The sequence below is a fragment of the Panulirus ornatus genome, chromosome 20 (genome assembly GCF_036320965.1).
Source record: "Panulirus ornatus isolate Po-2019 chromosome 20, ASM3632096v1, whole genome shotgun sequence".
Lineage (NCBI taxonomy): Eukaryota > Metazoa > Arthropoda > Malacostraca > Decapoda > Palinuridae > Panulirus > Panulirus ornatus.
Genome location: NC_092243.1, coordinates 55,721,213 through 55,746,471, shown reverse-complemented (window position 1 = coordinate 55,746,471; position 25,259 = coordinate 55,721,213). Strand labels below are relative to the sequence as shown.

At 40.5% G+C, this 25,259-nt stretch overlaps 2 protein-coding genes and 1 pseudogene across 2 annotated transcripts in view; 1 reads left to right on the top strand and 2 right to left on the bottom strand.

The window, feature by feature from the left end:
* Positions 1-6,867: 6,867 nt before the first annotated feature.
* Positions 6,868-10,791, bottom strand: LOC139755748 (hemocyanin-like; annotated as a pseudogene).
* A 553-nt stretch (positions 10,792-11,344) lies between these two features.
* Positions 11,345-16,567, top strand: LOC139756023 (hemocyanin-like). The gene is made up of 3 exons (XM_071674969.1): positions 11,345-11,516; positions 12,523-14,046; positions 16,002-16,567. The coding sequence occupies exons 1-3, from the start codon at positions 11,360-11,362 to the stop codon at positions 16,445-16,447; spliced, it is 2,127 nt and encodes a 708-aa protein (XP_071531070.1). The 5' UTR covers positions 11,345-11,359; the 3' UTR covers positions 16,448-16,567.
* Positions 16,568-19,736: 3,169 nt separating this feature from the next.
* Positions 19,737-25,259, bottom strand: part of LOC139756016 (ryanodine receptor-like) — a 494,517-nt gene continuing 488,994 nt past the window's right edge. The window contains 6 exon segments of the mRNA XM_071674954.1: positions 19,737-22,080; positions 22,337-22,502; positions 23,405-23,561; positions 23,775-23,836; positions 23,839-23,905; positions 24,054-24,200. Of these exon segments, the coding sequence (XP_071531055.1) occupies positions 21,915-22,080; positions 22,337-22,502; positions 23,405-23,561; positions 23,775-23,836; positions 23,839-23,905; positions 24,054-24,200 (765 nt within the window). The 3' untranslated portion in view covers positions 19,737-21,914.

The window sequence follows — 25,259 nt, the reverse complement described above, 5'->3', positions numbered from 1 at the left end:
TATATATATATATATATATATATATATATATATATATATATATATATATATATATATAAGTGTTTTGGGAGCAGCTGAATGAGTGTGTTTGTAGTTTTGATGCACGAGACCGGGTTATAGTGATGGGTGATTTGAATGCAAAGGTGGGTAATGTGGCAGTTAAGGGAATAATTGGTATACATGAGGTGTTCAGTGTTGTAAATGGAAATGGGGAAGAGCTTGTAGATTTATGTGCTGAAAAGGACTAGTGATTGGGAATATCTGGTTTAAAAAGCGAGATATACATAAGTATACGTATGTAAGTAGGAGAGATAGCCAGAAAGCGTTAGTGGATTACGTGTTAATTGATAGGCGCGCAAAAGAGAGACTTTTGGATGTTAATGTGCTGAGAGGTGCAACTGGAGGGATGTCTGATCATTAACTTGTGGAGCCGAAGGTGAAGATTTGTAGAGGTTTTCAGAAAAGAAGAGAGAATGTTGGGGTGAAGAGAGTGGTGAGAGTAAGTGAGCTTGGGAAGGAGACTTGTATGAGGAAGTACCAGGAGAGACTGAGTACAGAATGGAAAAAGGTGAGAACAAAGGAGGTAAGGGGAGTGGGGGAGGAATGGGATGCATTTAGGGGAGCAGTGATGGCTTGCGCAAAAGATGCTTGTGGCATGAGAAGCGTGGGAGGTGGACAGATTAGAAAGGGTAGTGAGTGGTGGGATGAAGAAGTAAGATTATTAGTGAAAGAGAAGAGAGAGGCATTTGGACGATTCTTGCAGGGAAATAATGCAAATGAGTGGGAGATGTATAAAAGAAAGAGGCAGAAGGTCAAGAGAAAGGTGCAAGAGGTGAAAAAGAGGGCAAATGAGAGTCGGGGTGAGAGAGTATCATCAAATTTTAGGGAAAATATATAGATGTTTTGGAAGGAGGTAAATAAAGTGCGTAAGACAAGGGAACAAATGGGAACTTCAGTGAAGGGGGCAAATGGGGAGGTGATAACAAGTAGTGGTGATGTGAGAAGGAGATGGAGTGAGTATTTTGAAGGTTTGTTGAATGTGTTTGATGATAGAGTGGCAGATATAGGGTATTTTGGTCGAGGTGGTGTGCAAAGTGAGAGGGTTAGGGAAAATGATTTGGTAAACAGAGAAGAGGTAGTAAAAGCTTTGCGGAAGATGAAAGCCGGCAAGGCAGCGGATTTGGGTGGTATTGCAGCGGAATCTATTAAATAATGGAGTGACTGTATTGTTGACTGGTTGGTAAGGTTATTTAATGTGTGTATGATTCATTGTGAGGAGCCTGAGGACTGGCGGAATGCTTGCATAATGCCATTCTACAAAGGCAAAGGGGATAAAAGTGAGTGCTCAAATTACAGAGGTATACGTTTGTGGAGTATTCCTGGTAAATTATATGGGAGGGTATTGATTGAGAGGGTGAAGGCATGTGGAGAGCATCAGGTTGGGGAAGAGCAGTGTGGTTTCAGAAGTGGTAGAGGATGTGTGGATCAGGTGTTCGCTTTGAAGTATGTATGTAAGAAATACTTAGGAAAGCAAATGGATTTGTATGTAGCATTTATGGATCTGGAGAAGGCATATGATAGAGTTGATAGAGATGCTCTGTGGAAGGTATTAAGAATATATGGTGTGGGAGGCAAGTTGTTAGAAGCAGTGAAAAGTTTTTATCGAGGATGTAAGGCATGTGTACGTCTAGGAAGAGAGGAAAGTGATTGGCTCTCAGTGAATGTAGGCTTGCGACAGGGGTGTGTGATGTCTCCATGGTTGTTTAATTTGTTTACGGATGGGGTTGTTAGGGAGGTGAATGCAAGAGTTTTGGAAAGAGGGGCAAGTATGCAGTCTGTTGTGCATGAGAGAGCTTTGGAGGTGAATCAGTTGTTGTTCGCTGATGATACAGCGCTGGTGGCTGATTCATGTGAGAAACTGCAGAAGCTGGTGACTGAGTTTAGTAAAGTGTGTGAAAGAAGAAAGTTGAGAGTAAATGTGAATATGAGCAAGGTTATTAGGTACAGTAGTGTTGAGGGTCAAGTCTATTGGGAGGTAAGTTTGGATGGAGAAAAACTGGAGGAAGTAAAGTGTTTTAGATATCTGGGAGTGGATTTGGCAGCGGATGGAACCATGGAAGCGGAAGTGAAACATAGGGTGGGGGAAGGGGCGAAAATTCTGGGTGCCTTGAAGAATGTGTAGAAGTCGAGAACATTATCTCCGAAAGCAAAAATGGGTATGTATGAAGGAATAGTGGTTCCAACAATGTCAGTATGGTTGCGAGGCGCGGGCTATGGATAGAGTTGTCCGGAGGAGGGAGAAAGGGAGCTATGGTTTCGGTGCATTTTTACATGACAGCTAGAGACTGAGTGTTGTCTTTTCCTAGAACTACCTCGCACACATGAGGGGGGAGGGGGCTGTTATTTCATGTGTGGCGAGGTGGCGATGAGAATGAATAAAGGCAGAGTATGAATTATGTACATGTGTATATATGTATATGTCTGTGTGTGTATATATATGTATACGTTGAGAGGTATAGGTATGTATATTCACGTGTGTGGACGTGTATGTATGTACATGTGTATGTGGGTGGGTCGGACCATTCTTCATTCTTTCGTCTGTTTCCTTGCGCTACCTCGCTAACGCGGGAGACAGCGACAAAGCAAAATAAAAAAAAGAAAAAAAAAAAAAAAAAATATATATATATATATATATATATATATATATATATATATATATATATATATATATATATATATATATATGTATATATATTCATCCATTTCCGTCGCCACCCCAGCACATATGAAAAACAGCATCGCCCTGCCCGCCCTACGCACCCGAAGAAGCGCTACGAAAAGACAACAAAGGGCTTCATTCGTTTACACTCAATCTCTACCTGTCAGGTATTATGCACCGAAACCACATCTCCCTTTCCACATCCAGGCCCCACAAAACTTTCCATGGTTTATCCTAGAACGCTTCATATGCCCTGGTTCAATCCATTGACAGCGCGTCGACCCGGGTATACCACATCGTTCCAATTCACTCTATTCCTTTCACGCCTTTCACCGTCCTGTATATTCAGGGTCCGATCGCTCACAATCTTTTTAACTCCATCCTTCCACCTCTCCAATTTGGTCTATTACTTCTCGTTCTCTCCACCTCTAACACATATATCCTCTTTGTCAATCTTTCTTCACTCTCACTCCATGTGACCAAACCATTTCTGCTCTCTCAACCACAATCGTTTTATTATCACACATCTCTCTTACTCTTTCATTACTTACTCGATCAAACCACCTCACACCGTATATTGTCCTTAGACATTTGATTTCCAACACAACGAGCGTATCATAAACTTATTTTGTGAACTAGAGAGGGAATTGCTTAGAAAATTTTATCGACAATAAAGCTATCCAATTTGTATAGACCAACACTAATGTTAAGGTTATAATTCTTTGTATATCTAATAATGGAAGATACAACATTTACCCCAGACGCTTCACATGCCCTGGTTCATTCCATTGACAGCACATCGACCCCAGTATACCACATCTTTCCAATTTACTCTATTCCTTACAAGCCTTTCACCCCCCTGCTTGTTTAGGGCCCGATCACTCAAAATTTTTTCACTCCATCTTTCCACCTCCAATTTAGTCTCCCACTTCTCCTCGTTCACTGCACCTCTGACCCATATATCCTCTTTGTCAATCTTTCCTCACTAATTCTCTCTATTTGAACAAACCATTTCAATATACCTTCTTCTGCTCCCTCAACCACACTATATCTATTACCACACATCTCTCTTACCCTTTCATTACTTACTCGATCAAACCACTTCACACCACATATTGTCCTCAAACATCTCATTTCCAACAAATCCATCCTCCCCCGCACAACTCTATCCATAGCCCACGCCTCGCATCCATATGACATTATTGGAACCACTACTCTTTCAAACATACCCATTTTTGCTTTCCAAGATAATGTTCTCGCCTTCCATACATTCTTCACTGCTCCCAGAACTTTCGCCCCCCTCCTCCACCCTGTGACTCACTTCCGCTTCCATGGTTCTATGCGCTGCCAAATCCACACCCAGATATCCAAAACACTTCACTTCCTCCAGTTTTTCTCCATTCAGACTTACTTCCAAATTGACTTGTCCCTCAACCCTACCGCACCTAAAATCCATCCTCTTATTCCAGTTACTCTCAGCTTTCTTCTTTCACACACTTTACCAAACTCAGTCACCAGTTTCTGCAGATCCTCACCCGAATCAGCCACCAGCGCTGTGTCATCAACGAACAACTGACTCACTTCCCAAGCCCTCTCATCCAAAACAGACTGCACAATTGCCTCTCTCTTCAAAACTCTTGCATTCACGTCCCTGAAAACCCCATTCATAAACAAATTAAACAATTATGGAGACATCACACACCCCTGCCGCAAACCGACATTCACTGAGAAGCAATCACTTTCTTCTCTTCCTACTCGTACAAATGCCTCACATCCTCGATAAAAACTTTTCACTGCTTCTAGCAACTTGCCTTCCACACCATATGCTCTTAACACCTTCCACAGAGCATCTCTATCAACACTATCATATTTCTTCTTCAGATCCACAAATGCTACACACAAATCCATTTCTTTTTCCAAGTATTTCTCACATACATTCTTCAAAGCAAACACCTGATCCACAAATCCTCTACCACTTCTGAAACAACACTGTTCTTCCCCAATCTAATGCTTTGTGCATACCTTCACCCTCTCAATCAATACCCTCCCATATAATTTCCCAGGAATACTCAACAAACTTATACCTCTGTAATTTGAGCACTCACCTTTATCACCTTTGCCTTTGTACAATAGCACTATGCATGCATCCCGCCAATCCTCAGGCACCTCATCATGAGCCATGAACCATCATGAACCAGTCAACAACACAGTCAACCCCATTTTTTAATAAATTCAACTGCAATACCATCCAAAACCGCCGCCTTGCAAGCTTTCATTTTCCGCAAAGCTTTCACTACCTCTTCTCTGTTTACCTAATCATTCTCCCTAACCCTCTCACTTTGCACACCACCTCGACCTAAATATCCTATATCTGCCACTCTATCTTATAACACATTCAACAAACCTTCAAAATACTCACTCCATCTCCTTCTCACATCACAACTATTTGTTATTACCTCCCCATTAGCCCCCTTCACCGATGGTCCCATTTATTCTCTTGTCTTACGCACTTTATTTACTTCCTTCCAAAAAACTTTTTATTCTCCCAAAATTTAATGATACTCTCTCACCCCAACGCACATTTGCCCTCTTTTTCACCTCTTGCACCTTTCTCTTGACCTTCTACCTCTTTCTTTTATACATCTCACAGTCATTTGCACTATTCCCCTGCAATAATCGTCCAAATGCCTCTTTGTTCTCTTTCGCTAATAACCTTACTTCTTCATCTCACTACTCACCACTCTTTCTAATTTGCCCACCTCCCACACTTCTCACGCGACAAGCATCTTTTATGCAAGTCATCACTGTCTTCCTAAATACATACCATTCCTCCACCACTCTCCTTACGTCCTTTGCTTTTACCTATTTCCAATCTGCACTCAGTCTCTACTTGTACTTCCTCACATAAGTCCCCTTTCCAAACTCACTTACTCTCACCACTCTCTTCACATCAACATTCTCTCTTCTTTTCTGAAAACCTTTACAAATCTTAACTTTCTTCTCCACAAGATAATGATCAGACACCCATCCAGTTGCACCTCTCAGCAAATTAACATCCAAAAGTCTCTCTTTCACGCGCCTATCAACTAACACGTAATCCAATAACGCTCTCTGGCCATCTCTCCTACTTACATACGTATACTTATGTATATATCTCTTTTTAAACCAGGTATTCCCAATCACGAGTCCTTTTTCAGTGCACAAATCTATAAGCTCTTCACCATTTCCATTTGCAACACTGAACACCTCAATTATTCCCTCAGCTGCCACATTACTCACCTTTGCATTCAAATCACCCATCACCATAACCCGGTCTCGTGCATCAAAACTGCTAACACACTCGCTCAGCTGCTCTCAAAACACTTGCCTCTCATGATCTTTCTTCTCATGCTTAGGTGCATATACACCAATAATCACCCATCACTCTCCATCCACTTTCAGTAGAGTATACTTTCTTACACTCTATCACATACTCCCACAACTCCTGTTTCAGGAGTAGTGCTACTCCTTCCCTTGCTCTTGTCCTCTCACCAACCCCGGACTTTACTCCCAAAACATTCCCAAACCACTCTTCCCCTTTACCCTTGAGCTTTGTTTCACTCAGAGCCAAAACATTCAGGTTCCTTTCCTCAGACATACTACCTATCTCTCCTTTTTTCTCATCTTGGTTACATCCACACACATTTAGAAACTCCAATCTGAACCTTCGAGGAGGATGAGCACTCCCCACATGACTTCTTTTTATGTTTCCCCTTTTAGAAAGTTAAAATACAAGGAGGGGAGGGTTTCTATCAACACATTCAAACCCACGGCAATAGAACATCTAAAAGAATGATAGTTTGAAAGGCATGCAAAAACACACTCATATATGCACAGAAAACGGGCTTGTAAACGTACTTTGAATTGCACAAAAACATAAGTGTTCATTGAAGGAACATCACAGATGTGGGAGATGGCGAATAGTATGAAAGAAAAAAAGATATATATATATATATATATATATATATATATATATATATATATATATATATATATATATATATATATATATATATATATATATATATATATATATATATATATATATGGCCCCCTTTTCTGTTCCTTCTTTCGGAAAATTAAAAAGAAAAAAAACTCATTATATTCATTCTTGTCTCACAAAGATCAACATACATAGTCATAATAGTTCCATTTACGAAAGGTGCAGCTGTGAGAAGACTACTTTGGATAGGAACATACACAGATGTTACCATATTTTCTTACTGAATTCAAATGAATTGTTTTCATAGTTTCGAGGTTAAAGCAAGTCATACCCATTGTGCTTACATATTTTTTCTTTTTTTCCAAAACTTGTCTATTTCAATGCAGAACCATCATCTCTCCTCCCAGCTGAATTCTACACTTTTAGTATTCCCCTGAAGACTAAATAGAATGCGAATTGTGCCTAAGACATCGTGGTCATTGTTGTTGTTGTTGTTGTTGACGTCAATACAGTAGTCAAACTTCTGGTGGTTTAGACGAAGAGTAAGAGGAACGATTTCTTCTTTCCTAAACGTCCATACCTTTACCGAAAGCTTTCTTATAAGTGAATATAAAGTGCTCAATATATCTCCTAACTTCTCAATCAGTGGTAATGTTTCCTAATGATACTCCTGGGACGTGGACTTGCTCTCCTCTGTTAGGAGAGAGTAGGTTCCTGTGTTCCATGAATATGTTGTTCATATACTTATGAAGCCGGAAGAAACTTGGGTCTCGTGTAGCAGTCTCAAAATGCTCCATGACACCGGAGGCATGTTGAACTTTCCGTGAGGATCTCCCTGTCGACCAAGCATAATGTGAGCGACGTTATGCAGGGAACCATAATAATGAACGTTGGGACTATACATGGATGATTCAATGACATCTCCTAAGACATCAATTCCATGTTCGTTCATGGTGCTGATGTTTCCATCTTTGTCAACGATGTAACCATGAGCAATTGCGTCACGTATGAGACTCTCAGTGATGATCATGTCACGCACTCGAGCTACTCCGTGTACATCTTCGAATCGAACGTTGTCTGGACGAGCAGGGAACTCACCACCATATTTGTAACTAGTGTGAGGAGCAAAACCTTCTGAAATAGTTATCCCAGTGCAATCTGCCAACGGAGACCAACCAGTTGGAGAGACGCTCTGCGGCAAGGGGAAAAGTAAGTTGGTGATGGACCCGGAAGGGGAGATCTTTGCGATGTGCATGATAGCCATAGAAGTCTTCCACTTGAAGAAAAGTCCAAATGCCTTGTAATGTGACACATGCTCAGACCAATGCTCTTTCTAAATTAGGCCACACGTTATTCTTTGTTCTTTCGGGCCATTTGTTTTTTTTCAAACCCAACCTTCCCCGGGGGTCACTTGGCAAGGGAAGGGCCTTTATTTTTTGATTTAGTTTTTTGGGGGGGTTTTTAAATGCACCCACAAGGGTCTTAAAAGGGCCCCCGGCATTCAAAGGGGTTTTTAGATAAAGGGGGAAATTTTTTGTTTTTTTTTTTTTTTTTTTTTGCCCGCTTTTCCCCGCGTTTTGCGAGGTAGCGCAAGGAAACAGACGAAAGAAATGGCCCAACCCCCCCCCCCCCCATACACATGTACATACACACGTCCACACACGCAAATATACATACCTACACAGCTTTCCATGGTTTACCCCAGACGCTTCACATGCCTTGATTCAATCCACTGACAGCACGTCAACCCCTGTATACCACATCGCTCCAATTCACTCTATTCCTTGCCCTCCTTTCACCCTCCTGCATGTTCAGGCCCCGATCACACAAAATATTTTTCACTCCATCTTTCCACCTCCAATTTGGTCTCCCTCTTCTCCTCGTTCCCTCCACCTCCGACACATATATCCTCTTGGTCAATCTTTCCTCACTCATTCTCTCCATGTGCCCAAACCATTTCAAAACACCCTCTTCTGCTCTCTCAACCACGCTCTTTTTATTTCCACACATCTCTCTTACCCTTACGTTACTTACTCGATCAAACCACCTCACACCACACATTTTCCTCAAACATCTCATTTCCAGCACATCCATCCTCCTGCGCACATCTCTATCCATAGCCCACGCCTCGCAACCGTACAACATTGTTGGAACCACTATTCCTTCAAACATACCCATTTTTGCTTTCCGAGATAATGTTCTCGACTTCCACACATTTTTCAAGGCTCCCAAAATTTTCGCCCCCTCCCCCACCCTATGATCCACTTCCGCTTCCATGGTTCCATCCGCTGACAGATCCACTCCCAGATATCTAAAACACTTCACTTCCTCCAGTTTTTCTCCATTCAAACTCACCTCCCAATTGACTTGACCCTCACCCCTACTGTACCTAATAACCTTGCTCTTATTCACATTTACTCTCAACTTTCTTCTTCCACACACTTTACCAAACTCAGTCACCAGCTTCTGCAGTTTCTCACATGAATCAGCCACCAGCGCTGTATCATCAGCGAACAACAACTGACTCACTTCCCAAGCTCTCTCATCCCCAACAGACTTCATACTTGCCCCTCTTTCCAGGACTCTTGCATTTACCTCCCTAACAACCCCATCCATAAACAAATTAATAACCATGGAGACATCACACACCCCTGCCGCAAACCTACATTCACTGAGAACCAATCACTTTCCTCTCTTCCTACACGTACACATGCCTTACATCCTCGATAAAAACTTTTCACTGCTTCTAACAACTTGCCTCCCACACCATATATTCTTAATACCTTCCACAGAGCATCTCTATCAACTCTATCATATGCCTTCTCCAGATCCATAAATGCTACATACAAATCCATTTGCTTTTCTAAGTATTTCTCACATACATTCTTCAAAGCAAACACCTGATCCACACATCCTCTACCACTTCTGAAACCGCACTGCTCTTCCCCAATCTGATGCTCTGTACATGCCTTCACCCTCTCAATCAATACCCTCCCATATAATTTACCAGGAATACTCAACAAACTTATACCTCTGTAATTTGAGCACTCACTCTTATCCCCTTTGCCTTTGTACAATGGCACTATGCACGCATTCCGCCAATCCTCAGGCACCTCACCATGAGTCATACATACATTAAATAACCTTACCAACCAGTCAACAATACAGTCACCCCCTTTTTTAATAAATTCCACTGCAATACCATCCAAACCTGCTGCCTTGCCGGCTTTCATCTTCCGCAAAGCTTTTACTACCTCTTCTCTGTTTACCAAATCATTTTCCCTAACCCTCTCACTTTGCACACCACCTCGACCAAAACACCCTATATCTGCCACTCTGTCATCAGACACATTCAACAAACCTTCAAAATACTCATTCCATCTCCTTCTCACATCACCGCTACTTGTTATCACCTCCCCATTTACGCCCTTCACTGAAGTTCCCATTTGCTCCCTTGTCTTACGCACCCTATTTACCTCCTTCCAGAACATCTTTTTATTCTCTCTAAAATTTACTGATAGTCTCTCACCCCAACTCTCATTTGCCCTTTTTTTCACCTCTTGCACCTTTCTCTTGACCTCCTGTCTCTTTCTTTTATACTTCTCCCACTCAATTGCATTTTTTCCCTGCAAAAATCGTCCAAATGCCTCTCTCTTCTCTTTCACTAATACTCTTACTTCTTCATCCCACCACTCACCACCCTTTCTAAACAGCCCACCTCCCACTCTTCTCATGCCACAAGCATCTTTTGCGCAATCCATCACTGATTCCCTAAATACATCCCATTCCTCCCCCACTCCCCTTACTTCCATTGTTCTCACCTTTTCCCATTCTGTACACAGTCTCTCCTGGTACTTCCCCACACAGGTCTCCTTCCCAAGCTCACTTACTCTCACCACCTTCTTCACCCCAACATTCACTCTTCTTTTCTGAAAACCCATACTAATCTTCACCTTAGCCTCCACAAGATAATGATCAGACATCCCTCCAGTTGCACCTCTCTTCAGTTGTTATATATCCTAATACATAATCCAGTTACTTTTGTTTGATTTTTGCCAAATATTCACGCACCGTGAAACTTCTTGGCCATCTAATTCAATACAACCCAATCCTTGTTAACTTCTTCCTCAAACTGTAACTTGCAAAATACTCCTGTAATCACTGTCTTCTTCTCGAACTTACTAAATATTCTGCATCCTCTTTTGTGCTGCCGTCAACAGGATAGGTTGGAGTTCACAGTAAATGCGCTGCTCTACCGGCAAAAATCAATCAATAAGAAAAATGCGCATGAGACACCTAAGGGAACATATAAAAGAAAACTTGATGTGAGAGAACAGTTCTACATGAAGCCATATGTACGTTTTTTTTCTATTACGAGCATAATTGGATTTAGATCTCCATGTATCAGTTTCTTGCACACGTATGATTATACGGGATTATGTCAGTGTGCTCTCCTTGGTATTTCTATAATTCTTTACAAAAGCTTGCATATATCTTTTTCTTTTGTATAAAAATCGATTTGCATTAGTATATCTGGTATATTTGTAATTCCTAACTTGTATTTCATTGTAAATTATTTTATATAATGACAATCGGTTACACAATATATGGCCAGACTCAACGTTATCAGATTGAGGCAAAAGGTACGAACAGGGTCCATGTCGAGAGTGGAATATATAAGACAAGTGAGAGAACTCATTGCCATCACTGCCAGCATGAGAGTCCTGGTACTGTGCACGTTAGTAGCGGCTGCTGCCGCCTGGCCAAGCATCGGCGAGGAACTTCTTGAAGAATTCCAGAATGATAGCCCACCAAGTAAGCACATCATTGTTATACATCAGCCATAAAGCTTTCAGTTAACAATGTTATTTCTACATTTTAAGAATCGATAACATTGATATAATATTTCTGAATTCGTCAATTTCAATTTCGTAAGCACTGTATTTTTGTGTATACTTCCTAAGTTGGATTTGTTAGAATCATAAGTTTCGCCACATTTTGATATACACACGACTAGATATATAATCAATCACACAATCTTTCAACATATCAAAACGATAGATATACGAAAAGATCATGATATATTTTTCTTGAGGTCAGACTAACACCAATACATGCAGATCAATATTCTAAGCTAAGGCTAATATGCACTAACTATGGAGGCAATTCTTTTTGTGCACTTATCTTTCATAGTCTAGCAAAATGCTGGTCAATCTGTGTCTCGATTTTCACTACAGTCTACTTGAAGTATCTGCTCTCTTAAAACATGATATTCATATCAATACATATATATATATATATATATATATATATATATATATATATATATATATATATATATATATATATATATATATATATGCAAGCTGAGAGAGATTTTCTCTGCTACACATAAACTGAATACGACAGAATATTCAGAAATATTAATCTATTATTTTCTCCAATTCTTTTAATATTGTTCCAACATTAAGTGGGTGCTTGATAAACAGTTGACAAATTTTTCCTTTTCATTTCAATCAAGCTTTCGCCTTCACAGTGGCATCATCAGGAATCTACAAAAAAGAGAAAAATTGTGTCATAAATCTTGGATAGGAAATGTGGAACGCAAACAAGTACATGAAAAACAAATTTGAAAGAACCATAGTGCATACAACATAGTTAGTGAAAACATTATAAGCGACACAAATTAACAATGCCATGAAGGACAGCTTGAACTACAAACTGAATACATAAAATGATTTATTCGTTTATTCATTTATTTCGTTTTAATACAAGGAAGCAAGAATACTTTCATTAACATGATCTCTTTTCTCTGTTATAGGTGTGAGCATTGCCAAGAAACAACTGGATATCACCCATCTGGTGGACAGGATTTACGATAATATCCGTGATCCTGAACTACAGGCCACGGCAGAATCTTTCAAACCTGATGAGGATCTCTCCTTGTATAGTGACGATGGTGCAGCCGCTCAAAGACTTATGGCTGAGGTGAACGGGCATACCCTGTTGCAGCAACACAATTGGTTCTCTCTCTTTAACCCACGTCATCGCGAAGAGGCTCTTATGTTCTTTGACGTTCTCATTCATTGCAAGACATGGGAGTCCTTCATCAACAACGCCGCCTTCTTCCGTGCCAATATGAATGAGGGTGTCTTCTTATATGGACTCTATGTGGGTGTCATTCACTCCCCCTTAGGACAGGGTATTGCTCTTCCTCCACTTTACGAAGTTACTCCTCACATGTTTACAAACACTGAAGTCATAAATAAGGCATACACTGCCAAGATGACCCAGCAAGGAGGTGAGTTTGAAATGAGTTTCACTGGAACACTAAAGAACAAAGAGCAACGTGTGGCCTACTTCGGAGAAGACATTGGCATGAACATGCATCACGTTACTTGGCATATGGACCATCCCTTTTGGTGGAAGGACTCCTATGGCTATCATTTAGATCGCAAAGGTGAGCTCTTCTTCTGGGCCCATCACCAGCTTACTGTTCGCTTTGACGCAGAGCGTCTCTCCAACTGGTTGGATCCTGTTGACGAATTGCACTGGGATGACATTATTTACGAAGGTTTTGCTCCTCACACTAGTTACAAATATGGTGGTGAGTTCCCTGCTCGTCCAGACAATGTTCGATTCGAAGATGTACACGGAGTAGCTCGAGTGCGTGACATGATCATCACTGAGAGTCGCATACGTGACGCAATTGCTCATGGATACATCGTTGACAAAGATGGAAACATCATTGACCTCATGAACGAACATGGAATTGATGTTTTAGGAGACGTCATTGAATCATCCATGTATAGTCCCAACGTTCAGTACTATGGTTCCCTGCATAACGTCGCTCACATTATGCTTGGTCGACAGGGAGATCCTCACGGAAAGTTCAACATGCCTCCAGGTGTCATGGAGCATTTTGAGACTGCCACACGAGACCCAAGTTTCTTCCGGCTTCATAAGTATATGAACAACATATTTAAGGAACATAAGGACCTGCTTCCTCCTTACAGTGAGGAGCAAGTCCACTTCGCAGGGGTATCGTTAGAAAACGTCGCCATTGAAGGAGAACTTAGAACATTCTTCGAGAAATTCAGATTCAGTATCAAAAATGCTGTCGATAAAGGCTTGAGCGTTGAGGAAAAAGAAATCGATGCTCTTACACTTCGCCTAAACCACCATGAGTTTAACTATAGTATTGACGTCAACAACAACAATGAACAAGATGTCCTGGGCACAGTTCGCATCTTCCTATGCCCCCGAAGAGATTCCAGTGGCTTGAAATTTAGCTGGGAGGAGAGACGGTGGTTCTGTATTGAAACAGACAAGTTCTGGAAAAAGCGTAAGTACAATGTGTATGACTTTCTTAAACTCTGGGAATATTCCAAGAATTAATTTGACTATATAAGGTACCATCTGAATATATTTGCTGAGGTATTGTTCACTTCCATTTTGTAGAGGGAATTGTTGAAAAATCTTTATGAAAGATTTATAATTGTGATGAGTACTTTTACACCAATGAGGGCAGACTCATGTTTTCTCTCGGCATTCATAGTAGATGAGATATCAGGGACCGTCTATATTCAAATCCTTTGGAATATATTTTAGGATGAAATATTTTTTCTATAACAGTGTTCCCGCAATAAACAAGGATACACAACCTCACTTAGGTAATGGCAACACGATACAGGATAGACATTTAGATCATTGTTTTTTACGTACATAAATTTCACAGAATTGTTTTCATCAACTCCATGTTACCCAGCTCGACTTGCCAGTAGATGTCTAAAGAAAATCTGACAATACAGTTTCTGAAAGATGTGCTACAACTACATGAATTATGAACACGAATAATGTCTTCTGCGATGCTTGAAGCACTTTAGCTCTTAATATTATCGACTATTCAGAGCGTATTATTGATACGAAGCAATGACAGATTTCAGAGAGTTCTCCGAGTGTGTGTTTTACTGCTTTATTGTACACTATGTTGGGGGAGTCTAGAATTGGGGGATGAACATATATATATATATACGTTGTGTGTTCTAATTCTCACCCCTCAGATGATTCTGTTCAACCAACGCACAGATGAACAAATTTTTCCTGTTATTCCTTCTAATATTTTTTCTGTCTCTTGCTACAAAATGTCGTTCATCTTTCTGATGTATTTGAAAATAACTCTTAACACTTGATATTGTCAGATCGATTCGAAAGCATTAATCATTTAATTTTTCGTTTTCTCTCTCTCTTATATTGTGGACAAATGTATTGTCTCCAGCGATTTTTGCTTAATTCTCTTTCTTCAGGAACCATATTCTATGCCATTTGTTGCATATTTTCTGTCAGTTCTTGAGGCATCTCACGCTGAGGTGGCTAGAGTTGAAATACAGACTCTGATATACCTTTGTTTATTTGTTCTTTTGCGTGTTTTTCGTGTGAATGCCTAATTGCACGGTAAGAAAAGGGAGTTCTACACTCATGGGGCCCCATCTCCTAAACTTTTTCAAGTATCATCAACCCTTTCAATCTTTTGCGTGCCTTCCTCATTTGTTTTTATCATTCATTTCATCATCTATTCACGAACTACTTTTATACCATAAGATCACATATGGTATATCACAATTACCATTTCTTCTAGAAGTTTTCTTATTCATTCCCAAATTATGAATTACTGCTCTCTCTTTGTAGCTTACAAAGAACTTTTCACCTTTGTCGTCATCAAACTTGAACAAACATAAATAAAAAGTCTCTTGATGTCACCCATTACTCTTTTCTCAATTATAGTTGATTCTGGTATCATATCTACATATACGTGGGTCTGTAATTACCTATTTCTATCTGTATTCTTAATAGTTATGATCAGGCGTCAGTCACTCCGATTTCTTTCTTAGGGGGTAACTTTAAACAACCTTTCCTCGTAAATCAGCTTTCCTACAGGTAACATCATCTACGCTGCCCTTTTCTGGACCTTTTTGTGTGCATTTTTGTGACTAGACCCGATAATCATATGGCTTAATCATAATGTAAATAGTTTTCTGTATATCTTCTTATCCATATACATGAATGCTGTGCTAAAGATCAGCCGATGTAATGTGTGTCTGTCTGTGTGCGTAAGTTAATCTTCCACCAGATCATTAGAATATAGTCATTTGATCAAATAAACGACTTATGCTTTTGTTTGTTACTTTCTGTAATTATCTTGGGAGAGTCTCTGGCATATAGTCTTTAGGTGCAAACGCTTACGAATGGTAGAAATACAATGACAATTGATATAATGATTTGTGTTTTTCCATTTTCCAGTGACTCCTGGCGCAAATCACATCGTTCGCAGTTCCAGTGACTCCTCAGTAACTGTTCCTGATATGCCAAGCCTGGAAGCACTGATGAAACAAGCCAGCGATGCTGTAGCCAACGGCGTCGAGATCGACCTAGGGAAACATGAACGCTCATGTGGAATCCCCAACAGAATGCTTCTTCCAAAGGGCAAGAGCGGCGGTATGGAATTTTACCTGTTTGTGGCTGTGACCAACGGTGAAGAGGAGAAGACCATGGATAACCCTGAGGAGATGGAGCATGCTGGCACCCACGCTCACTGTGGCATCCACGGTGAAAAATACCCTGACAAGCGGCCCATGGGTTACCCACTAGACCGTCACTTCCATGGCAAGCACACTATTCTGGATCTTCCTAATGTAAAGAAAACATTAGTCAAGCTTTTCCATGATGAAATGGAGAAAGACCCGTAGAAGAATTGTAAAGACATGAGTGGAATTCATTTTCTTCACAATATTTCTTGAACAAGTAACGTATTTAGCCAAAAGCATTATTCAGCTGTACTTCTAACTGAAAATAAAGAAAGAAAAGATCGAATGTCTTTTACTTATATGAATATGTATCAATGAAAGAGACTCATCATTCTTTGCGCATCAGTACAATTGAACTGTAACGGAGAGGTGTTATTGGCACCGTCATTCAGGAAGCAGGGATGACCACAAAAATGTGATCACTAAACACTGTTATGAAAATGATCACCCCATAGATCTTGAAAATCCCGTTGTCATATACCACTCTGCTGATTATGCCACACGCAACTTCATAGAATCTGTCTTAATTGCTAATACTAAGAACTTTGATTTATCCCCAGACAATCTTAAAGCCCGACCTAGCATTGACCAAATCATTATGAGAGAGTTGACGAAACACGAAAACATAAGAAAAGTCGTTCAAGACACCCAACTACCCAGCTCAACTCCCGGGACCCCTGTGCAACAGGCGGTCCAGGGTTCGATCCCGGCTGTTGGAGGTTGGAGGTTTGTATGTTCTGTGAAGGTGTACGTTCATATGCACTTTGTTCGTATTCATATACCTTCGCGTTGTACAGGTAGGTTCGGTAAAATGCCATCTGTTGGCTGCGTAAGCCTGATGGGAAATGACCGGTGTAGAACCCGTTGCTCACCAACGTGAGACGAAGGATATTCGAGTACATAGTATTCGAATAGTCATTTCCCTCATTAGAGGCGATCATAGCCTAGCGGTAGCACTCCCTCCTGTTGCACAGGGGTCCCGGGTTCGATTCTGGTTGTTGGAGGTTTGTATGATATATATATATATATATATATATATATATATATATGTATATTCCTATGAGTCCACGGGGATAATGAAACTCCAGTACCACGAGAAATATCATTGAATCTTCTATAATTAAATACACAAAGAATTATAATCCTAATACTAGTGAAGGTCTATACAAATTAGATAACTTTATTGTTGATAGAATTTGTAAACAATTCACCTTGTCCACATGATAAGTTTATGATTTGCTCATTGTCTGTCTTGAACAAATCACATGTTTATCAAATGGCATCCTAGCTACGCTCTTCGTTGTATATCAATTGACTTTATATTTCTCTCGTGTCTCCCCTGATGATGTGATTATTACACGAAAGTGCACTTGGGACTTATCGTATTTCATTTCCCAGTAGACTCATAGGAATATACTTGATCACGCGCAAAATTGTGTGTGTGTGTGTGTGTGTGTGTGTGTGTGTGTGTGTGTGAAGGTGAAATCCCAATTCTGTAAGAGTTCAGGCAGTTCATTTAACATGTAATTTTTCTTTACATGTAATACATGTTTCATGGAGACAATCCGCTTCATCAGGCGCACAAATTCCGTCTCTGAACTCCTACTGACTTGCGATTTCACTTTCATAACCAGCATCACAGATTAGTGTGATCATCTCTCTCTCCTCTCTCTCTCTCTCTCTCTCTCTCTCTCTCTCTCTCTCTCTCTCTCTCTCTCTCTCTCTCTCTCTCTCTCTCTCTCTCTCCTTGCATATACGTATTCTTTTCTTTTATGGACTTAATTCAATTCAGATCTTCATGTATCTATCTATTGCACATACGTATGATAATACTAGCGTAAGTCAGTATGCTCCCTTCAGTATTTCTATATTACTGTATGTTTATAAGTGTGCATATTCATTTCTTTATATAGAAGCTCATGCGCCTTAGCATACCTGTTTGTATTTGTATATCCTGAATTGTATTTCCATGTCAATGATTTTCTATTAAGGATAGCGTTATCAGAATGAGGCAAAAGGTACGAACACGGTCGACAGTGAAGTATATGAGACAAGTGAGAGAAGTCAGTGCCATCACCGCCAGAATGAGAGTAGAGTTACCAACTCAAAATTTCAAATGGAGGCTATATTTTCTGCCGAAAAACGTTGTGAAAGCGCTAAACTTACTAAAACGACAGTGAAGAAAAGCTATTCGAATTATTTCTGTTCTTTGACCTGCCAAATTTGACACTAAAACATTCATCATCATTTTAAAACTACTAAATCCCACCCAATGCAAAATCTCTTCGTCCTCGGTGTCCTGGGGTTGTGGTGGTCTATGTGAGGGTCCCGGTAGTGGCTGTGCTTTCAATGACCCAATGTTTTTCAGTACTTTCTTAGGCAGTTTATGATCATTACAGCAATTTCCATTTCTTCTTAGTCCATACTTGATATCTAGTATTGCATCTTAGCTTTTGATATTCAGTCTATTTCGAAACTTTGACTTCACGGTGTTCATATGACTAGATACGCTCTACTTCACAGTTGGAGTAAGGAACTGTCAGCACAGTCAAAGCCAACTCAGAGAGGCCACAGGAGGGATTTTCTCCTGTTGCATCCCTGTACGAGGCTATTTCTGCCCAGAGTGCTAGGGTGCCAGTGTTCAATTTCCATAATACATGATGAAGTTTACTCCACTGGAACTCTGTGCGTGTGGGAATTTCTTCCTTATCAATAAACATCTTTGCTAATTCCAGTATTCCAGGCTTTATGGGTTGCAGACACATACGTGCACTCAGTGATGATACTGACTGTAACATTTGGACATTGTCTGGCAAACGTTGACGAAGCTGTTTCACCAACTCCACTATAAACTGTATGCATCTTCCTCGTATATCCTTTTCATCAAGAAACTTACATTCTGCCATCTCCTTTTCAAATGTAAACCCAAGTAAGGATGTGGGTCTAGGCAGATCTCTACTGAATCTCCTTCCTTTAATTTTCTATTTGGGATGAGGACCTTAGAACTTATGGGGTCAGTAAGCTGAATAAGGTCACTTAGCAGTTTGGTTGGATCCTGTACCTCCGCTTCAAATTTCTCATTTACGCGCTGAACTTCTCCACGAATATGCTTCAGGCATATCAGGAAGACATAGTTTTTCTTGTCACAACACATGTCATAAAGGATCTGAGCTGTTTAACACCATTCAACATTTCTTGCCATTTCAAAGTGTCTTAAGTTCAGCCCACTGCTACAACCTTCTGACAACTGCTGTTTCTAATGACATCAATCGAGTCTGGCTTAGATGTATCAATTTCATTGATGTGAACTAATAATAAAAGATATGTATAGCGTGTACATCGGGATGAATCACTTCATAATATTTTTCATGAGATGAATAATTGAAAAAAAAATCATAACTGTGATGCATTATAGAGACAAATCAAAGGAGGTGGTGAAATCAAAACAACGTTCCATTATAATGTTTATTAACTAAAGAGTAAACTATGTAAAAATTTAACTGAGTAGTCGATGTCTACAATGCATAGTAATCCCAGTAAAACTCATGACGTTTGAAGGGAGCAGGGACCATGCTGCTGTCGTGAGGGACTGTTAGGGCATCAATGATCCGACAGGGTACCAAGGTATCAGTAGTTTAGCATAACACCTGGTAATCCTAGAACATTTAGTCACTAAATCTCAGGTCTCCACTCATTGTGACTGGAGTATATATATATATATATATATATATATATATATATATATATATATATATATATATATATATATATATATATATATATATATATATGTATATATATATATATATATATATATATATATATACATATATATATATATATATATATATATATATATATATATATATATATATATATATATATATATATATATATATATATATATATATACATATAGCATTGCCAATAGAAAAAGTTAAGGGATTGTGGCTGGAGCACATTTCATCACAGGACTTGCTGACCACAATCAGTATAAAGGGGAGTGCATAGGAGGTATTCATTAACTCTGCTTCCCAGGAATCTCTATGAGAGAGTCATAACTAGATACTATGAGGGTTGCCATGAGCTTCACTAAGAACCTCGAGGTCTAAGGCAACAAGAAAGATCATCATCGCCTGTGACCCGAGACGAGGGCACAGAAAGAGAGATCACAAAATCTTTTGACAGGAAATCTGGAAATGGGTTTGGGGAGGAGAGGGGCAGAGAATAGCGTGAAGAACTCGATGAAAGTTTAACACCGCTTCGCTTGGCTGAAAACGATTTACAGTTTACAAGAACTACTGAATGTTGAGGTGACAGTCAGCCGGGCCATGAGTTTCCAGGGCCCGCCAGATTGTCTGCGACTACATGTGGGCAAATTGGCGCCCCTGCCTCATTGTAAGCCAAATCCACCCCGAGCCACACTTGCATAACAACATTTGTGTTAATATGATAACAAAAGTGGATCCCCAGAATAACGACTATTTTTTTTTTTTGGACGTAGGTTATCCGTAATGCACAATCCTTAACACTAGTTGGACTTGATGAAACACAAACTTCACATAATAACACAGATAGTATTCACAGTACCCACTGCTAAGGCCTCATAAAATTATGATTTGGTAGTTTCGTCGACGTACAATGAAGAGAGAACAGAAGATGTGGCCAGGCGGGGTGAGGTGGGAGACGACACCCGGCGCAGGCGGTGGGGACGCACGCTCAGGGTCTCGTGGCCTGACACTGTACAAAGAGATTGCCACGGCTACTCCTCCCACCCACAACCTACACCCACACATCGCACACGCTCACCATCATTTCTAAGAACGTTTATAAAACGAATGATGTACAGAAAGGTTTGACGAGTTAGGGTGATATCCAACGTATAGTTTGGTTCAAGTAGAATACAGAAGAGTACTTTCGTAACTGAAGCATTTTTTCGCCAGTCAGGAGCACTTAACGGTATTGGCTCTCTCTCTCATCACAAAATTAAAAAATCATTAGCTTATAAATACATTCCACTCACATCTGCTTCAGTGTATTTTCATGATACTGAGATGATGGTAATACTATGGATTCTGGAAACAAGAATAAAAATCATTTATTAGAAGCTCCTTCTTTTCGTTCAATTTAAAGAAAAATATTACTTATCTATACCAGTTTCCATATACGTATAGATACAGTGTTTTCACAATGCTGGTCGTCATTTCCTAGAACAGAAATCTATACATAGGTTTCTGTTAAAGTTTATTTTGTGCATGTCTATCAATGACTTAGTATGCAAATGTGAGTTTAAGATCCAATAACAATAAAGATAATTTCGTCATAGATCGTGAGTCTCATACTCGCACACTCGCAAAACAATGTGTGTAGGAAGCAACGTCAATATTCAGTACAAAATTGAACAGCAATAACAAATGGTACCAATGTATATCAGGACAATACACAGGATATCACGAACTATTTATCTTCTGCTACATGTGAACGAACTGGGCGTACCACTTCGACCCACATGACCTATCACATGAATAAAGATGTTCAACAATGAGCTAATTTCATCTACATAAAGTATGACTGGAAGAGGCTATATATATATACACTATATAATGAGAACAGCAGAGTCGAGAACAGCTCAGCTGGCAGAGCCTCCGCCAGAGAGCTCCTCCTCGTATTGCTTCCTGAAGCAGTCGCCGACGGGGAAGAAGTCCCAACACCGCTGTTGGTACATATTCCAGACGTATGTCTCCTGGCCCGTGTATTCCGTCTCGTCTTTGTTGATCAGATGCATCAGGAAGAACCTGTGGGATGGGCACAGTACATAACACCATTTTCCCATGTGCCTTCTGGAGCAAATAACAAGTTAAAAAGAACCCCGTCATAGTTGATACAGGTGTCAATTTTCCAGCAATAAATGCATTTGAATGATACTAATTGACGATCATAATGCAAGTGGAGATAATGAATGTAACTAGCATTGCCTCCTTTACTCCCTTATGTTTTGCACTGCTGATAAACATGAAACAAAATACTGTGGCTTTTGTATACTCTACTCACATGTAGTTGGCTAGATTATGTTCCTTTAGGACGTGCATATCAAAGCCATGCGGCACCGCATCGAAGTAGTCGCTACCTATGCCGCAGATGAAGCAGTTACTCTCCAGGTTGTCCTTCACTGACTCCAACTGATCTCTCAGCTCACCGAAAGCGTCGATGATCAGACCTGTGAAGGGACGCAAAATGCTGCTTCATCTTCTACCGAAATACTGATTTCAAGCATGGCTTCAACACTGGCTCCCAGACTACAGCCAGACTCTTAGAATGAAAAGTCAGTATATTGATCCAAGCACTCTATCTGTGGTTGATCCAAGCACTCTATATGTGATTGATATAAGCACTCTATCTGTGATTGATCCAAGAATTCTATCCGTGGTTGATCCACGCACTCTGTCTGTGGTTGATCCACGCACTCTATCTGTGATTGATCCAAGAACTCTATCTGTGGTTGATCCACGCACTCTATCTGTGATTGATCCAAGAACTCTATCTGTGGTTGATCTACGCACTCTATCTGTGATTGATCCAAGAACTCTATCCGTGGTTGATCCACGCACTCTATCTGTAGTCGATCCAAGCGCTCTGTCTATGATTGATACTAGCACCCTGTCTATGGATGATCCAAGCGCTCTGTCTATGATTGATACTAGCACCCTGTCTATGGATGATCCAAGCGCTCTGTCTAAAGATGATATTCAGTTCAGCAAATGATTGGTTCCTAATTAAGTTGTAGTCACCATAATCAGATCTGAGAATACTGAAAATACTGAGAATACTGAGACAAAGACATGTACATCCGTCCTGAATGACAGATAAAAATAGATGATGGTAGGGATAATGAGGAGGAAGAAGGTAATGTAAACCTATAGACCTACCTTCACTGAATTATGGTGAGCCTATAGACCTACCTTCACTGAATTATGGTGAACCTATAGACCTACCTTCACTGAATTACGGTGAGCCTATAGACCTACCTTCACTGAATTATGGTGAACCTATAGACCTACCTCAACTGAATTATGGTGAGCAAAAGTGATATTTGTAATAGAGAAGCTGACGTATACCTACCCTGAATGATAGCCAGCAGAATAACAATGATGAAGAAGAAGAAAGTGATGTCGAAGATGATGCGGTAGAACTCGTACTCATCACCGTCTGGAGCCTCGATTTCATCACCGATACCACCGCCAGCACGCACACCTTTGTACAGGTGGAACACGAAGCACTGCAAAGCACAAGCACAACACAAGAGCTATAGTAGCATCGATGTGATTTTTCATAGTGAGGTATCTTATCATACATCTGAATACACACGTATACTTAAACAATAAGTAAATGAAATCAGTGGACAACCTTGGCTTCCCTGGATTACTCTTTTATTTAGCTTCTACATAAGTTGCCTAGTAATGTTCCCCAAGTTCGTGATAAAGGTACTGACAGTAAGCATATCGTGGCACTTTTGGTCAACCACATCATCCTCCTCAGAGACGTAGAATTTCTGAAGAAGTTGAAGGCGATGACGGTGTAGCAGTAGACAATGATCGTCAGCAACATACACGTCAAGATCAGCTGTAATGGTAATAAGAGAGAAAGAGACACATGTATCAGTCATCAACAATCTCCCTAAAGACAATCAGTGTATCAAAGCCCCAAATGGCATATTACGTTTATGCTCCTTTGTAACATGTGATAAGTGTAGGTGAGGTGGAGGACGGACCTGCTTGCCGTTGTGAGTGACGGACTGCAGGATCGTCTTCAGCGACGGGATGGACACAGCCACGTCCAGTAGATGGGCAGCGAAGAAGAAGTAGTTGACGTTACCCAGCAGGGAGAAGGTCAGATACCACAGGTTGTACAGGAATTGCTGGAGAGTGAGGGTGGAAAAATTACTTACTCTTACTGATTCATCAGTTGCTCTCTCTCTCTCTCTCTCTCTCTCTCTCTCTCTCTCTCTCTCTCTCTCTCTCTCTCTCTCTCTCTCTCTCCCTACAATATATGATATAAATATTTTCTTGTTTCTTTTTTTATTGTACTTTGTCGCTGTCTCGCCCATTAGCGAGGTAGCGCAAGGAGACAGACGAAATAAGTAGCCCAACCCACCCACATACACATATATATACATACACATCCACACACGCACATATATACACCTATACATTTCAACGTATACATATATATATATACATACACAGACATATACATATATACACATGTACATAATTCATACTTGCTGCCTTTATTCATTCCCGTCGCCACCCCGCCGCACGTGAAATGACACCCCCCTCCCCCCGCACGCGCGCGAAGGTAGCACTCGGAAAAGACAAGAAAGGCCACATTGGTTCACACTCAGTCTCTAGCTGTCATGTATAATGCACCGGAACTACAGCTCCCTTTCCACATCCAGGCCCCACAAAACTTTCCATGGTTTACCCCAGACGCTTCACATGCCCTGGCTCAATCCACTGACAGCACGTCGACCCCGGTATACCTCATCGTTCCAATTCACTCTATTCCTTGCACGCCTTTCACCCTCCTGCATGTTCAGGCCCCGATCACTAAAAATCTTTTTCACTCCATCTTTCCACCTCCACTTTGGTCTCCCACTTCTCCTCGTTCCCTCCACTTCTGACACATATATCCTCTTGGTCAATTTTTCCTCACTCATTCTCTCCATGTGACCAAACCATTTCAAAACACCCTCTTCTGCTCTCTCAACCACACTCTGTTTATTACCACACATCTCTCTTAACCTATTATTACTTAATCGATCAAACCACCTCACACCACATATTGTCCTCAAACATCTCATTTCCAACACATCCACCCTCCACCGCACAACTCTATCCAGAGCCCACGCCTCGCAACCATAAAACATTGTAGGAACCACTATTCTTTCAAAAATACCCATTTTTGCTTTCCGAGA